General features: G+C 45.9%; 1 protein-coding gene across 1 annotated transcript; it reads left to right on the top strand.

Moving 5' to 3' along the window:
- Positions 1 to 444: 444 nt before the first annotated feature.
- Mro (maestro) lies at positions 445 to 15,856 on the top strand. The gene is made up of 7 exons (XM_028776763.1): positions 445 to 542; positions 6,733 to 6,829; positions 8,914 to 9,060; positions 10,457 to 10,639; positions 14,648 to 14,803; positions 15,396 to 15,503; positions 15,803 to 15,856. Exons 2-7 carry the CDS (start codon positions 6,737 to 6,739, stop codon positions 15,854 to 15,856), a joined length of 741 nt encoding a protein of 246 aa, XP_028632596.1. The 5' UTR covers positions 445 to 542; positions 6,733 to 6,736.
- The last annotated feature ends 1,045 nt before the right edge of the window (positions 15,857 to 16,901 follow it).

Genomic DNA, 16,901 nt, shown 5'->3' with positions numbered 1-16,901 from the left:
CAAGAGGCCAGAGTCCTGGAAGCCTTGACTGGGATGATGGCGCCATCTACTGGCATCACAGGGAATGATGCCGGGTAACGCGTGTCTTGGCAAGGGTGAAGTCCTCAGAATTGCTGTTCTTTCTGGAGAAAGTGTGCATGAGACCGGGCAGGAGGGATTAGTAAGGGGCAGGAACAGCGAGTAGCAGGCAGGAGACACCTCGGCAGTGTGGGACTCAAAGGCGCAGCATCTTGAGTGGGCAAACGACAACCTTGTGGGTGTCATCGGAGGGCAGTTCCCTCCCCCACCTCACCACCTCGAACTCGCGGATCCCCTCTCCTATTTATCTCACTTTTCTATTCTCTGCTGGCTCCAAATTCCGAGAGGACCTTCTGGTTTCTCTTTTTGTATGTAAGGAAACCAGGGCTGGGAAAATATCGCTGACTCACCACATTGGGAGGCCAATCCCGAACATCTGGAACAGCGTGCCTCCCGAGGGACCCAGGATCAACCTCCAGTCCTAGATCAGCGGTTCCTCACGTGACAGTCACCCCAGGAACCAGGTAAGATGACCCGAGGTTGGGCAGCCCTGACTGAGCAGGTGCTCAGTTCCCACATCCATCCTGGAAGGTGCGCTGGCCACCGGTGTTGGAGGGAATTGAATCCCAAGAATTTTGCTATCTTGTGATGTTTCCTTTGGAATAAGGCAACAACTGACCTGGAAGCCATTTATTACTTTTTTTTTTTCTATTAGTAAACTATAGCCATCGGTCAATAGACGGGTTATATAGATCATTAGGTTTTAGCAGAAAGTTTTAGTGTAGGAAGTTCTGAGGAAAAATATGGATGCTTCAGACTGAAGAGTTCACTTGGTCAGCACACAGGGAGTTGTCTAGGAGTTTTGAGGGCCGATGAAAAGCACATACAGACTGTACCCTGCTATGCTCGTACCCAACTATGACCCCCAGTTCTTGAGTGAAGGTGGGCCAGAAGGATTGCACATCCAAGGGTGGTTTGAAAGTTAAAAAGTTTTCTTGTTTTTTGTTTGCTTTTTGTTTTTAAGAAAAAAGGAGTGGCAGGTTCAGAATTTTGAATTCCATTGCTGTTTGTCTTTGGTTGAGTTGTTCGATATTATTCTAAACTCTAGAATTTTTTTTTTCTCTAAAAGGAAGATAATGAAAACTGCCTGCTTCGTTAAGAAAATGTGAGATTGAATGAAATATGATAGGAATTCTTTGATTTAAGCTGGTGGGGCTGGATTTAGTTAATAGAGAAGTTAAAGTAGAGGTTCATGAAAGTAACACTTCCCAACTTCACCTGAAGTACAGCTGTCCTCCTAATTCAGGACATGGCCTTTTCTTTGAATTTTAATCTAGTTGGCTTTTTGAGCTGTTTCCTTAGCAAACCCCACATGTGACATCAATGTCACTTTTAGCTTTGGTTTGATTTACTCTAGCAAGAACGAAAAGGGCCTTGCATCCTCATTTTGAAGCCACGGTTTTCCTCAAACACTCTCTGTCCGCATATCTAATAGCACAGTGATATTTGAGCCGCTTCCCACTGTGAAGTCATTCCAAAATATCTAACTTTGCTCTCAGAGAAATGATGTCCCTTCCTTGTACAGATGTTTGATCCCTCGAATGGCAAGTAAACTATTTAACTTCACAGTTGCAGTAACGGGTACAGCTGTGAACGGCTTCCTGAGACGCGGGTTCCTACCGCAGAGCAGACAAAGTGTGAGTATGGTCACCACAGCCGTGGAGTTTGCACAGAGCCCAGAGAATCACAGTTAACCTTCCACAGTTAAACAGGGTCAGCTGACACAGCTCTTCCTCAGAGTTCAAAGGGTAATTTGCAATCCAGCTATTTTTTCCTCTTCAGTTTACAGATGAGGAAAAATACAACTGTTTACAATCTGGGTCGCTATAATATGCCTCATGGCTTCATGACGAGGAGGGATGGTCATGAGCTCATACTTGAGTCTGAGGGATTTATGTTTGCAAAGATGTCTGGGTGTTAGAATGCGGCCTGAAAAGCTTCCTGTACCCCTGATCCATGGCTTTTCTCTAGGACCAGGTAGAACCATGACATGCCAATGGTCTTGGGGATAGTAAAATCCTTGTGCCCTTGAGGGCACGGCTCCAGAGGTGGAGAGATGCAGTAAGCAGTGTGTAAAGGGACCAAACAAGGGTCTGTCAGACTTCCGCCTGCAGCTTGAGATCTCCAGGCTTCTCCTCCTCCTCCTCTTCCTCCTCCTCTTCCTCCTCCTCCTCTTCCTCCTCTTCTTCTTCCTCTGCCCTCTAGCCTGGGTCCCCTTAACCACAATAGGAGAGCCTACCTCTAGTAGGAAATGACTAGAGCCAAGTGACCAGGACTCGGTGTTCTGTGTCCATCTGTAGCTGGTTCACCCTGTTCCTCCCAGGCAGCCTGTGTTGTCACAGGTGGAGATGATTCTTCAGTTTTGATAGGACTGGGTGTAAAGGTCACAGCTGTTGGGAGGAAGCTGGAGGTGTTGGCATGTGCAGGTCTCATGGAAGGAGCTGCTGGTACTGGAGAGGGTTGCGACCCATTTAACCCCAAGTTTTCTTTACTTACTTTTAGTTTCTGAGAAGAGGTATTCTTCTAAAGCCTAGAGCTCTCTGGAACACTCGACCCTTCTGCTTTTGCTCCCTGAAAGCTTCGAGTGCACCTGGGCCCCACCACACCGGGCCTGCTTATTCTTATTCTTTTTTTGTGTTTTTACTTTGTTTTATTTTGAGACATAGTCTCTCCATGTAGCCCAGGTTGGTGCCCTGGAGCTTATTATGTAGCCCAGGCTTTCCCCCTTCCTCTGCTTTCTGAACGCTAGGATTACAAGTGTTGTTTGGCTTCTCTGTTTTTTTTTTCTTTAAAGAAATTTTAATAATGGCCTTCTGGTTGGATGTGATGGCTCATACCAGTAATCCCAGCACTGAAGAAACTGAGGCAGGAGAATATCAAGTTGGATGCTGGCTTGTGCTACAGAGCCAGCCTGAGCTGGCTTTTTAAGAATGGAGGGTTGAAACTACAGGCCAGTGGTAGATACTCGCCTAACATGTACAAACTCTTGCACTTGGTCTCTCTAGTACTGGTAGGGAAAAAATCCTAGAATTCAGGATCTCTGTATGCTAGGATCATGCTTTACCATTGACCTTAGTCTCTATAGTTATCTTAGTTTATTTTTATTGCTAATAACAGAGCACCAGCAACTGAGTAACAGAGTGGCTTGGACTCTCAGTTCAGGTCCAAAGATAAAGGATCCCCCCCCCCAGCAGTGGGTGGTTCTCTTGCTGATATAGTCCTAAAGTGTTATAGAATATCCCCTGGTGAGAGTTCAGCCCAACCAAGCTGGATTCTACAACAGACTCGTTTTTGTGATAGCATTAACCCTTTGGTCCTTTAATCACATGAATCTGTTAGTGAGGGCAGAGCCTGAATCAACTCCTAAAAGTTCCGCCTTAGTCATTCATAGTGAGCCTTCAACTTCAACGTCAGCCTGGACTCTAAACTACAGCAACTGTGAACTTCAATGTGCTCCTCAAACACATGCTGCAAGTCTGTATTTATAAATACCGACTTTCTCGTCTCCCAAACACAGCCCTTCTGTGACTTCTGGGGTCTTTCCTAAGGTACAGCCTCAGCTCCATGGAGTGTATGACTCTTGGGGTTAATTTCTAGTTCAGAGATTCCTATACTTCAGTGTGTGTTTAGCCATCCCAAGAGTCTTGCTCAAGGCCTTTGGCTCTCTGAGATTCTGGTCCAGCAGTTGTGCAGTCGGCCTGGAGTCTGACAAGTCCTAGGGATGCTGAAATAGAATGCTCCCTTAATAATGTGGACAACACTTTCAAGTTTGCATTTAAGGTTAACATGAGCTCTTGTCAGCGGACAAAAGATGACAGCCTTAGTCTTGTAAGGGGAGGCAGAGACACTGGAGAAATTTTGCTAGAACAAGCAGTAAGCTAGAGAAGGAACCCATGTGAGAGTCTCTGACCATGGGTGCTGTATCTTCCAGGACAAGCCACTCAAAGTCCCTTCACTTTGCCCTGCTTGTGAATGTTCTGTGACTTTGAATTCTAGTCCTGCCTATTAGGACCAGGCTTGCTGCTTGGTGTCTGAAGCTGGGGAAAGCTCCCTTAGCTGGCTAGCATCCTTTGTGGCTAGCATCCTTTGTGGCTCTGTTAATCCTGCAAAAGAAGTTGAGCATAAGGAACAAGGGGCAGCTTGTTTCCTTGCCCAGCGGAGAGTAGCTCCAGGCATGATTTACTTTGCCATGGAACACAGACGCCAGCTGCTTTACAATGAAGCTCATGGCCTCCTCAGTGAGCTAGCCCCAGCCTATCAGACATGAGCTTTTTAAAGCAAAGGAAGCTGTCCTCAGGTGTCTGTCAAACTCTGATCCAGAGAATCCCACCCGAGGAGTAGCAGGTTCTATTTGAACATCAAGTAGCCTGAAGGAGACCCTGGAAGCAACCCCACACTTCCTTTTGTGCCAACTGTTCTCTGTTTTGCCTCTGTGTGAATTTATAAATCCTTTATTCTGGAGGGGGCAGGCTTTCCATGCTGTGGTTTCTTTGTTGTATTAAGGTGGTTCTGAAGTGTGGTCCTCAGGCCAGTTGTAGCTCAGTACCTCCTGGGAGTTTACTGGAGATACAGGTGAGTTGGTTGCCTGCCTGTTCCAGTGTGCAGAATCAGAAACTCTGAGGATAAGGCCTGGAGTGTGTGTGTTTTCATATGCTCGTCCTGGGGGTTCTGACACATGCTCGACACTGGACAATGTGAAATTCCACAGGGGTGCCTTCAGTGTAACAGAGGGACTCTCAACAGAGGGACTCTCAGTCAGGCGACTGGTGCAGAGAGACTGATACGTGTGTGTGTGTGTGGGGGGAGTATGTGTGCATGTTTGCATATGTGCAAGTGTGCTTGTGTGTGTGTGTGTGTGTCTGCAAGTGGAGATCAGAAGCTGACATTAAGTGTCTTCCTCAGCTCTTCTCTACCTTATTTTTTTGAGATACCTTTTTGTTTATTTGTTTGTTTTTGGAGACAGGGTTTCTCTGTGTAGCCCTGGCTGTCCTGGAACTCACTCTGTAGACCAGGCTGGCCTCGAACTCAGAAATCTGCCTGCCTCTGCCTCCCAAGTGCTGGGATTAAAGGCGTGCGTCACCACTGCCCGGCCACTTTTTTTTTTTTTAACTGAACCTGGAACTCACCAATTTGGTTAACCTGTGGCTAGCAAGCCCCAGGGATCCTCTTTTCTCTGCCTCCCCAACTCTGGGATTACAAAGGAGTTCTGCCATGCCTGGCTTTTTCATGGGGGGCTGGATTCGAACTCAGGTCCTCATCTTATATAGCAAGTACTTTACTGACTGAGCCATCTCCTTACCCCCATTTTTCTGCTGTTTGGGTTTAGTCCCCATCACAGGAGTACAGGGAGCTCTGCTGACCAGTGAGAAAGGAGAAATGGAGTCCAGAGGCTGGAGATGTTTTTGTTCTTTTAAAAGTTATGTTTTTGACAATGTCATGAGTAAGCATGGCATCTATATCACTTCTGCCCCTCCCCCCAGCTCCTCATGTTCCCCACTCTTCCTCTAACACATGCTGTCTTCTTTAATTATTATTGGTTTGTATATGTATGTACGTATACATATATACATACATATGTATATATGTGTGTATATACGTATATGTGTATATACTTATATACACACGTATATACACATATACACACATTCACACACACATACATATTCATGCACACAACCTACTGAATCCATTTATCATTGCTCACGTATATGTATCTGGGGCTGACAACTTGGGATTGGACAACCCATTTGAGAATACATTTCTGGAGGAAATGGCTTCTCTCTTTGTTGCTATTGGACACCTACCTACCTGTAAGTAGAAGATGCATTTTCATGACTTCCTAATGCCTTCTGACCAAGAAAATGTGCTCGAAAACAAAGATGACAGAGAAAATTAGTCCCCACTCTTCTCTACGCCCAAGCGAATCAGCTGCTCCGCTATGTGGTTGCCTAAGAGGGCTGGGACCTGTCAGGGGGGGATGTGTTCCAGTTTGCTCTGGGCCCCTTTTCTTCAGGAAACTCCTCAGTCTCAGGCAAACCAAGACAGGTTTCTGGTCACTGGTCACCCTAGTTCAGTGACTGGCTATTTGATTGTGTGATCAATTAAAAAAAAAAAAAAGGTTGATGCCAAGGCCACTTCCAGAGAAGTTGACAACCTTGACCTAGGACAGCCAGGGAGTTGGGTTTTAAAAATACTGTAGGTGATTCTGATATCTCCAGGGATGAGAACCACCTGCAGACACTTGTGGGCCTCTTCTGTTAAACTGCAGAATGCTCACAGGCAAAAGCCACTATAGAAGCGCCATGCCTCACACCATATTCAAGCAAGTAGCTCATAACACTCGCCTGGAGCTGAGGGTGGCGGTGCATAGCTCTGATTCTGGCACTCAGAAAGCAGAGACAGGAGGATTGCTGGGAGCTTGAGGTCAGCTGCTGCTCCCCTCTGTCTGTCTTGCTGAGCTTCTGACCTTGTCCTGTGACTCCTAGTTCCTCAGCAAGGTGGAAGGCTCGCACTGTCTTTGTGTTCTTCCCCCAGTAGGGTGCATTCTACACAGTGAGCAGCAAGGGTGATTGACAGGGACACTTCAGATGACTTCAGATGACCATCTGGGGGCTCATCTCATGATTTTTTTCTTTTTTCTTTTTTTTCTTTTAGTTTCATGGAACAAACACAGAGAATCCCGAACCAGCCCCTCCCCACCCCTACCAAGTCCAAGAAGAGAAGGACACCACTGCTATCTTTCTTTTCCAAGGTTAGATATGACATCCCTTCCCGTTGCCACTCTGTAAGATGTGAGCCTGCTGTCTCTGTAGTTAGAGCGACTCTGCCTGGGTTCCTTCCGGAAGCCGTGTGATGACAGTTTTGTCAGCAGGGATAGAGGATGCTTGTGAGAAGATGAGAAGCTCGCTGCTAACTCAAAAATTAAAAAAGAAAACAAGAACTGTGATATATACTCAGAAATAGTGACACTGGAGAGTTATGATATCTCACGCACGGTGCTGAGCAAACTGCTGGATCTGGACCCTGCATCCGTACCTGCTTCCTAAGAATGGGAGCTAACTTTCGTCTTTGATTCCCGTTCATTCTCCTCTCTCTCTCCCTCCCTCTCTATCTATCTATCTCCCTCTCTCCCCCCCCCCCTCCATTCCAAAGTGAGTACAGGTGCTCTCATGCCATGATCCACACATGGATGTCAGAAGACAGCCTTTGTCTGTCCTACCTTCCACCTCCTTTGAGGCAGGAGTTCTCTTCTCTTGGGATTCCTTACTCCCCGTCTTGTTACAGGGTGACTAGGATTATAGACAAGAGCTCTTGTGTGTCTTTACATGGGGCTCATGCATGCTTTACCCACTGAGCCTTCATCTGAAGCCTTCATCACTAAGTCCTGGCCATTGGTGAGATCCTTCATCGTCTGGGATCTGCCTCTGATGTGGGTTGCCTTGTTCTGTGTCCTGAAGAACAGCAGAGCCTTCTTGGCATGGAAGCCCATTGCTCCCCCCGTGAGGCAGCTCCTCTGCTCAGTGGAAAGGTGGCCTGTATCTTGATCTAGTTCAGTTTTGGAAGTGTAGGATTTTTCATAAAATACACAGTATTTCCTCATTGTGTTAGTGTGTTTCTTCTTCCTCTTCCTCTTTCTCCTCCTCTTCTTGTTCTTCTTGTTATTGTTCCTCCTCCTCCTCTTGCTCCTCCTCCTCCTCCTTCTTCTTCTAATTCTTCTTCTTCTTCTTCTTCTTCTTCTTCTTCTTCTTCTTCTTCTTCTTCTTCTTCCGCTTCCTCTTCCTCTTCTTCTAATTCTAATTCTTCTTCTTCTAATTCTCCTCCTCCTCCTCCTCCTCTTCCTCCTCCTCCTCCTCCTCCTTCTTCTTCTCCTTTCTCTTCTTTGCTCAGATGCATGAATTCAAAAGTTGAGGCAACCTTCAAATGTCCTGGAATGTTTGTAGCTATGTAATTGGTATTTGTTGAGGTGTTGCAATCGAGTCACATGTTAGTGAAAGGTTGAGGACAGTGACTATCGAGAAAGGTCTCTTAGAATTTGTCACACTGCCAGATAGAGATTCAGGAACACTGGCCTGCCTGCAGAAGTATCAAGAGAGAATCGGAAGAGAGGAATTGGATAAAGCAGGTATCATACACATATGCCATTCATTTTATTTAGCTTAGCGTACAGCAGAGGGATGAGGATGGATTGAAAGAGGAAGAGGGGCTAGAGGACTTTTCAGATAGGAGAAATTACAGCACAACATACACTGGGTCTCAAGGACAGCCCTCTGATCTCTGAGCATTTGTCACACAGTTCACTGTCTCTGTCTCTAGAGTCACCAACCCACCCAACACCAGCCCTGCATTGTTTCCTTCATCAGTGTCTCTGCATTGTAGACAAACATATTTGCCAGCAAAAGTAAAAGTAATTCATCTTTAAAAGTTGGGGTATAGCTTAGTGGTGAGGGCTTAGTTTATGCAAAACCCTGCTTTTAATGACTAGTTTCTCTCTCTCTCTCTCTCTCTCTCTCTCTCTCTCTCTCTCTCTGTGTGTGTGTGTGTGTGTGTGTGTGTAACAGCGTATCCCAGATGTGAACGTCAGGTGTCTTCATCAGTTGTCCTGTACTCTCACTGGACTGGAGCTCATTGATTCCACTAAGAAACTATCTGGCCAGTACACTTTAAAGTTCTTTCTTTCTCTCTTTGTCTTCCCAGTGCTAAGGTTTGATTTCCCAGTGGTGCCACTTTATGTGGGTGGTGAGGATTTGAGCTCAGGTCTTTATGCTTGGTAAGCAAGCATGTTAGCAACTGGGCCATCTCATCAGCCCCTGAATTAATGCACTTTTGACCACCCAGGTCTCTTGGAAACTGAGGTTGCAGAAGCGGGAGCCTTTGAAGAACGTGCTCTCCGTCTTGGGAGAAAGAGCCCGGGATCCTAATGCTAAAAAGCGCCGTCTAGCAATGAGGGGCCTGGGTACTCTGGCCTGTGAAGCTCCTGACAAGGTAGGGGGAGGTGGAAATCAGAGAGCCTTCCCAAGACTCTAAGTCCTCAGGGCATGGAGTCTACACAGCTTGTGCACATGTTCCATGGACTGCTGACACTAACAAACTACATAAACTACCAGACAGCAGTATCTGTGCTCAGGGGCCCAGGTATAGAACTCCATCAGTTCCTCATGATCTCACAAGGCTGCAAAACACTGTTCACCAAACTGTGCCTTCTAGGAGCTCAGGGTTCTTTTCCAAGAAAGTCCAAGAGTGTCCAAGAAAGTCCAAGTAAGTTGTTTTGCAGAACTGGCTCTTCCAATGGTAGGACTGAGGTTTCTCTTTCCTTACTGAATGTCTGCTGGAGGCCATCTCCTCAACCCCCCAACCCAGGTTCCTAGGATCCACATTCTCAGAACGTGATAACTTGTTTTTTTAGAGGTGTTTCTCACTCCTGTCTGATCGACTGGAGTCTTATGTAATATAGCTTAGCAACCAGGAGAGACATCTGGTTACTCTTGTAGCATCTGGCTAGATGCCAGCCTCAGCTCTGTCAGCCTTGGGAAACAGTTACAGTAGCACCGACTCAGGTTGATATCACTCTGAGAATTTAAGCAATCTTCTCATAATTCTCGTTTAGGGAAAGGCATCTTTCAGGCCCCTTCCTTAGTGCCTGTGCACATTGATGCCTGCTTGTGCCCCCTTGCCATTAAAAAAGACACCGAGCACTCTGAAGGTCCCTGGAACACCTTTATTCTTTTTTTTTTTTTTTTTTTGGTTTTTTTTTCGAGACAGGGTTTCTCTGCATAGTCCTGGCTGTCCTGGAACTCACTCTGTAGACCAGGCTGGCCTCGAACTCAGAAATCCGCCTGTCTCTGCCTCCCAAGTGCTGGGATTAAAGGCGTGCGCCACCACCGCCCGGCGAACACCTTTATTCTTGTTCTTGAAGAATCTTCCATCTCCATTGTCCAGAGGCCTCATTTCTGTTTGTCCTTTCTGTTCTTCTAAGAACAAGCTGGGCTCCTGACCTGGGTTATTAGAAGCATTTGTATTTGGCTGAGTTGGTAGAAGATTCAGAAGAAAGTGTGTGTGTATATATATTATACATTTATGCACTAATATATATTATACATATAAATTATACATTTTATTATATATTATACATAGGAATGGCATGAACAGAGAGAGAACTACTGTGAGGAGGGGGATCAGCATGTGGAGTAGTGGGGGAAGGGAGAATGGGGGTATAGCAGGGGATGAATATGAGCAAAATACAATGATGTATATGTTAATAAGCTATAAAATGTAACTTGGGCTCCTGGGTAGGGTGTGTGTGTGTGTACATGTGTGTGTACATGTTTGTGCTTATGTGTGAGTGTCTATGATTCTAATGCTTTTCCAACCTTGCTAGCAGGTGAGAAAGTATAAGAAAGTTATGCTTGGCCTCCTGGTAAATGGACTATATGATCCTGTGAGTTCTGAAGTTATCCACGAGAGTGTGAAGACTCTGATCATCCTGCTGGGCAAGATCCAGGGCCAAGGGCTGGGCTCCTTCTTCATAGACATCACCCTTCAGACCCGGACTTTATTGAATGATGTAAGTGAGAAGGGGTAAGCACATGGTCGTGGGCTGTGACATAGTCCTGGATTAGAAATGACAACCTCTAGCTATATAGAGCTGGAGCATGCCTTTATCCCCAGCAGAGGCAGAGAGGCAGAGAGGCAGAGAGGCAGAGAGAGGCAGAGAGAGGCAGAGAGAGGCAGAGAGAGGCAGAGAGAGGCAGAGAGAGGCAGAGAGAGGCAGAGAGAGGCAGAGAGAGGCAGAGAGGCAGAGAGGCAGAGAGGCAGAGAGAGACAGAGGCAGAGGCAGAGAGGCAGGCCGAACTCTCTGATTTAGAGGTTTGTCTGGTCTAGATAGTGAGATCCAGGACAGCTGGGACTATATAAAAAGACCCTATCTCAAAACACAGAAAGAAAAAGAAATTAGAACTGTGGGTAGTGTGTTTCTCAGAAACAAGGTCTATGTTAGTCGCTATTTTATGAATACATTTTCTTGAGAAGTTATGGATGGGGGTTATGGAGAACATAGAAGATGTATAGAATCCTGTTGCTCTCCCTTGAGAAGTTCTCATTTCAATAGGGGAATGAATATATACATTAGTGAGGATGATGGTAGTGGTGGTGCTGATGCTGACCTGTGCTCAGTCTTCTCTTCTCCACAACAAGTTAGCATTTAGTGAGTCCTTCCCATGTGTCATTTACAATGCCACACAATTGCCATGGATACATATCTAGTTGTTACAATAACCCTTTTCTGTAGGTTCTGCAATGATCTTTATTCTAAAATGAGGAGACTGAGGAAAGATTAGGGCCTGCCCTCTCAGTTCACAGAACCGCTATGCATCCTGAAAGCAGCCATCTGACCGTGGCCTCTGCACTGTTAGCCACAAGATAAAATGGGCCAACTGAAGGCACAACATTGAGTCTCAAAGTGGGGATTCATCCATAACTGACTTTCGAGCTGACAGTCAGCCTGCTACTGTTATTCCTTGCCTCTCTAACAAAGACAGCAGCTGTTAGACATGCCTCAGACTTTTATTTATCCCAAGAACCAATAGTCCCTGTCCCTCCATCCCTAATTCCCCATGGAGCCACATGCTGAGCTCCTCAAAAGAAGGGAACAACTCCAAGCTTACAGAGCTCAGATTTTTCCATCAGAGCTGCTGGCTCTCTTACCAATGGCCCTCCTTCCTCCATTGAGACAGATGTTAATACTTCATTGGAGATGGCATGGAATGGACCCAATATGTGTAAAATTAACTTTTAATCTCCTGTAGTAATGCAACTGTTGTCTTCAAGGCTTACTGTCTCTGTCTGTTAACCTAGGCCTAGTCCTGGAAACTTCTAACCTCTATATGGCCTAATCTAGGCCTGGAATGTTTTCAATCTCTGAGACTTACAGCTGAATAAGCTTACTCTTTCTAGTTCTTCAGACCTCTGACTGGCTGATTTGACCCAGATGCTCTGGCTCAAACTCCTCTGTAAACTGATTCAATACAGCTTCTCTCAGCTTCTTACTGAGTTCCTCTGCTTGCCCTCATACTAAGTTGGGCAATATCTTCTTATCTTCTGGCTCCTTCTCATTCTCTGGATTGTTCTGTCTTCACCTGTGTCTAATTTGTTCTCTCTCTCTGCAACTTGTCTTTGTATAAATGTCCTGGCGAAGCTGCTTCCTTCCTCCTCCTTTCTCTCTGTGCTGCTACCTCAAGTAGCTTCCGTTTCTCTCTCTTCTTGTGAGAGTTGGGCAGCTCCTATTCTGTCAAATCTTTCTCTGATTCATTGCTTTGTCTGCCACTCAATTAGACATCACTCCCAAACATGGGTGCTTCCTTCTACAAACTAACTTTACTTTCATTGTTTGGGATTAAAGGTGTCTGCTAAGGGCTGAGCCACACCACAACTAGAATCAGGTTCAAATATCCTGTAACAAATATGTAGCCCAGGCTGGCCTTGAACTCGTGGCAATCCTCTTGCCTTAGGTCTTGAATGCTGAGATTACAGGCATGATACACTACCCTTGCCTACATGTTTGCTGTTGAATGCAATCCTATCTTGTTTGAGGAGTTGGTAGGAAGATGTTGACATCACCACCTTAGGATGTCAGCTCCAATCTAAGGACATATCCTTAAATCCCTCCAGTGCCACCTGAACTTCAGTTGAATTCTACTCAACTGCTTTTTAAATCCAGTTGCCTGTCAATTTTTTTTTTTTTTTAGCACAATCCTTGGCTATGTAGAAAAGGAAATCACCATACCACTACCACCACCACCACCTCCGTTGTCTGATGACAGAATTTATTTGAGAGTTACACTCTGTTCGAGGTCAGCCTGGTCTACAGAGTGAGTTCCAGGACAACCAGGGCTACACAGAGAAACTCTGTCTCAAAAAAAAAAAAAAACCCAAAAAAACAAAAAAAGAAAAAAGAGAGTTACACTCTGAACATGGCCTGTGGGAAAATAAATGCCAGAGTGGTGGAGTCTCGGAGACTTTCCATGCGGCTGGTCCCACATACAGGAGAAACGTCTAAGGTTCCACAGGCAGGCCACAATGACACGAGAAAGTCCTTGGTTCCCGAAAGGTTTATTTTCATGGCGGATGTTGGATGAATTTGGATGTACCCCCCTGAAACTCAGGGCAGACCTGAGTTAAATAGGGAGGGAGAAAGGGGGAGGATCTGGGGAAGAATGTTTAATTGGCTCCGCCCTCTGGCCTTCATTAGTATGTAAATCCATAGGGCCTAAGGCCTGTAGTCACACCCTCGACCTGTGCACTTTGGGAGGGGCTGTAATGGCCTACGTGACTGAACAATGTAGGTCTATGGAGAGGAGACTGAGTGTCGGGACTCTGGGTTCTGGGGATGTGACTGAACACCTACCGTTTCTCCCTTGGAGTCTTGGGGTTCCAGGCCCATGCCCAACCATGAACCAAGATACCCTTATGCAGTCCCACAATGGCCAGCTTCATGCCATGTTTGCTTGAACGTGGGCCCCCAGTAGATGATTATGAGATTCTTGGGGGGGCAGGGGGACAGCTTATGAATTTCTGTATAGAAGCCTTGGGGGAGAGTTTAGCTGGAACAAGTTCTCACTAAATTCTAGTTGCATTGATTTAAGCATTATTTCACACTGAACAGGGCAATGCACAGAACGTTACCCCAAGGCAACTTACATGAGTCGATCATGCTAAAATATATTTTTGAATACTTCCGCAAAACGATTGGTGCTGTCTCATTCTGGATGAGTCTTTGTGACCCATTTCTAGATGCTTCTTTTCCTTTGGAGAGGCCCACCCCCACCCCCATTCTCCTTGGTTTCCCTGGACAGGACAGTAGGTGCTGATATAAAAATCTGTGTACCAAGATCAGGAGACTGGGTTGGCTGCCTATCTCTTGGTGTGACCCTCCTTGCCCAAGAAGGCAGATATGTAAAACAAATCATTTATGTGGAAGAAAAGAGGGTGATGGGCTCCCAGGGAAGAGCTAAGAGATGAGAGAAGGAGAGGGGAGAGGGTGTTGGGGGCAGGGGAGACACAGGATTTTTATTCCCTTGATCTGTAAGAGAAACTCAGACAGAAGGAAGAAGAGAGATGGTGAGGTGAATAAGATGGGAAGGAGGAAGAGGAGAGAGAGAGAGAGAGAAGAGGGGGATGAGGAGGGAGTGAGAGGGAGAGAGATAGAGAAGGAGAAAAGAGGGAGTTGAGGAGGGAGTGAGAAAGAAGAGGGGATGAGGAAGGAGTGAGAAGGAAAGGGGGAAGAAGATAGGAAAGGAAGAAAGGGAGAGAGACAGAGGAAACAAGAGAGAAAGGGAAAGGAAAGGAGATGAAGAACTGAGAAATGAAAGCAGGAAACCTTTAGACAATGTCAGAAAGCAGCTCCCAGATGAAATAAAAGGAGAGCCAAGGTGTCTAAGACCAGCAGTGTCTGTCTATTGAATGAAGAGACACAGGGCCTGGCAATGACGTCCACCCTTTAACGGACAACTTGTGATGAGTGTAGTCCACTCTGATGGAGATCTGATGATATGTTCTTGTTGATGAAAACCCACAGGAGGATGACAGCGTGAGGCACTCGGCCTTTGTCCTCCTTGGGCAGTTGGCTGCATTTGCTGGACAGAAATGGGAGAAATTTTTCACCCACCAGGTTAACCAGACCCGAGATTCGCTCCTAAGCCATTTGCAGGATGAAAGCCCTCAGGTTGCCAAGGTGAGACTGACATTCTCTTATCACTTTGTGAGATCTCTGCTGTTCCTAAAGGGGGTGGTGACAGCTTTACTAAGTGGAGAAGCCAGGCCCTGGGATTCCTGCCAATTAGAATGGCCATCTATGTAAAGCTAGGCAAAGGGGCCTCCAGGGTACAATCTCCTCCACTTGCTCTTTGACCTGTCCCTGCTTTAACCCAATTCCTGGCAATGCTAGGTGATAGGCAAGGCCAGGTCTCCGAAGGACCATGAGGCTGGGTGAGTGCTTCAAAAACACCGGGTACTAAGAGCTGTACCAAATCACTTTGGGAGGGGGGAGGGAAGGAGGAAGAGAGATCGTGGGTGCGGTGTAATTGTGAGAGGGGCTATGTACATGGCTGAGCTGTGCCCTCTGCCTTTGCCACAGACCAAATCATGGCCGTTTCATGAGCAGAACTCCTTTTACATTCACTCACAAATGACGTGAGAATACTTTTCCTAGCCTCGGTGGTCCTGACCGTAGATGGGCAGTAGTTCTTTAGGATCACCTGCCCAGCCTTGGATTCTATAATTTTCTAACAGTTTAGGCAATTGGACAGCCACGTTATTTTCCCCAGGCTTGCAAAATGACTGTTCGAGCCTGTGTTCCATATCTGAAACTCAGAAAGGAGCTGAGTTTCCAAAGTGAAGAAGATCAGAAGAACCCCAGGCTTTCCCGGCAGCTGGTAAGTGAGCCAGGGCAGGGAGAATCCTCCTAGGGGTTTCTCACCTTCAGGCCTGTAGCACCAGAAGTGGCCCAGTGCAGCAGGAAGTTACCTCCCACTACCCTCTAAACCAACTCAAGCTAGTATTACAATTGCAATGTATCCATAACAAGATGTAAATGGCAAGATGCCTAGAAGATGACCCACAATATTGTTGTTGGCTCAGTTCACGTCATCTGCTGTTTTCACTCCTGCCTCTTCTCCTAGTATCCCGTATGGCAACCTCCCTCACATACACCTTTTCTAACTTCTAATTTCAGAGCCACTGCCATCCAGAGATCCTGTTGTACTTCTATGCCAACAAAATCCTCTAAGTCCAGAGCAGCAGAGAAAGTGTCCCATGTGAGTGCCCTGCCCGGGCATGGTGCTTCCTCTGTTCTGTCTCATAGGATACCTCTTTGACTCTCAAGTGATTGCAACAGAAAAAGAGGATGTCCGAGAGCAACTGAGGGCAGAAAAAAATCACCCTGGAAGTGTATCTCTGCATCCAAAGTAAAATTCTATGTGAGCACAGGCGCACATATATCCACATGATGGTCGAGGTCAGAGGACGACCTCACTTACTGTTTGTCAGTCAGTCATCATCCACCTTTCCATTGAAACAAGACCTTTTAACTGGCCTGGAGCTTGCTGATTAGGCTAGTCCTGATGGCTGATAAGGCAGCACTGGTATTATAACTATACTCCAGTGAACCAGGGTTTTTTTTTTTTTTTTTTTTTTAATGTGGGTTCCGAGAGCCAAATTCAGGCCCTTATACCTATTTGTACTGACTAGGCCATCTCCCTAGCCCAATAGATGCACACTTCCTTAAAACATTTAACATGCTCAATGTCCCAAAAGCTCCTTTCTCAGTTCCTCTCTGTCAGGTGACATGTATTTCTAATATGTAACTTCTGAGGCTGAGGGAAATCATTGTTACCTTAAGCATTTTAAAAAGTATTTGTTTTTGATAGTTTGTTATTTACTTCTTACCAAGATACCAAGAAGCTGGCTTGCAATATGTCTTTAATTTCGGATGATATTAAAATGTCATTGTCTTAAAATCATCTTTACAAAGAATGAGAAGAAATATTGCTGAAAATCTACAGGATGATGATAACTTACAGAATAAAAGCAGTAACATTTACTGTGAGTGCTTACAACTTACTGGGCACAGTGGTGTTGAGTGAGCATGGCCCTATAGGCTCATGTATTTGAATGCTTGGTCCCCAGTTAGTGGAACTGTTTGGGAAGGATTAGAGGGTGTGTCTTTGTTGAAGAAGGTATATCACTGGAGATGGAATTTGAGACTTCAAAAGCCCAAGCAAGGCCCAGTCTCCTCTCCTCTCCTCTCCTCTCCTCTCCTCTCCTCTCCTCTC

Source organism: Grammomys surdaster, unplaced genomic scaffold (genome assembly GCF_004785775.1).
Source record: "Grammomys surdaster isolate TR1022 unplaced genomic scaffold, NIH_TR_1.0 272, whole genome shotgun sequence".
NCBI classification, from domain to species: Eukaryota; Metazoa; Chordata; class Mammalia; order Rodentia; family Muridae; genus Grammomys; species Grammomys surdaster.
The sequence above is the reverse complement of the archived record's forward strand: the minus strand, read 5'-3'. Positions and strand labels throughout refer to the sequence as shown.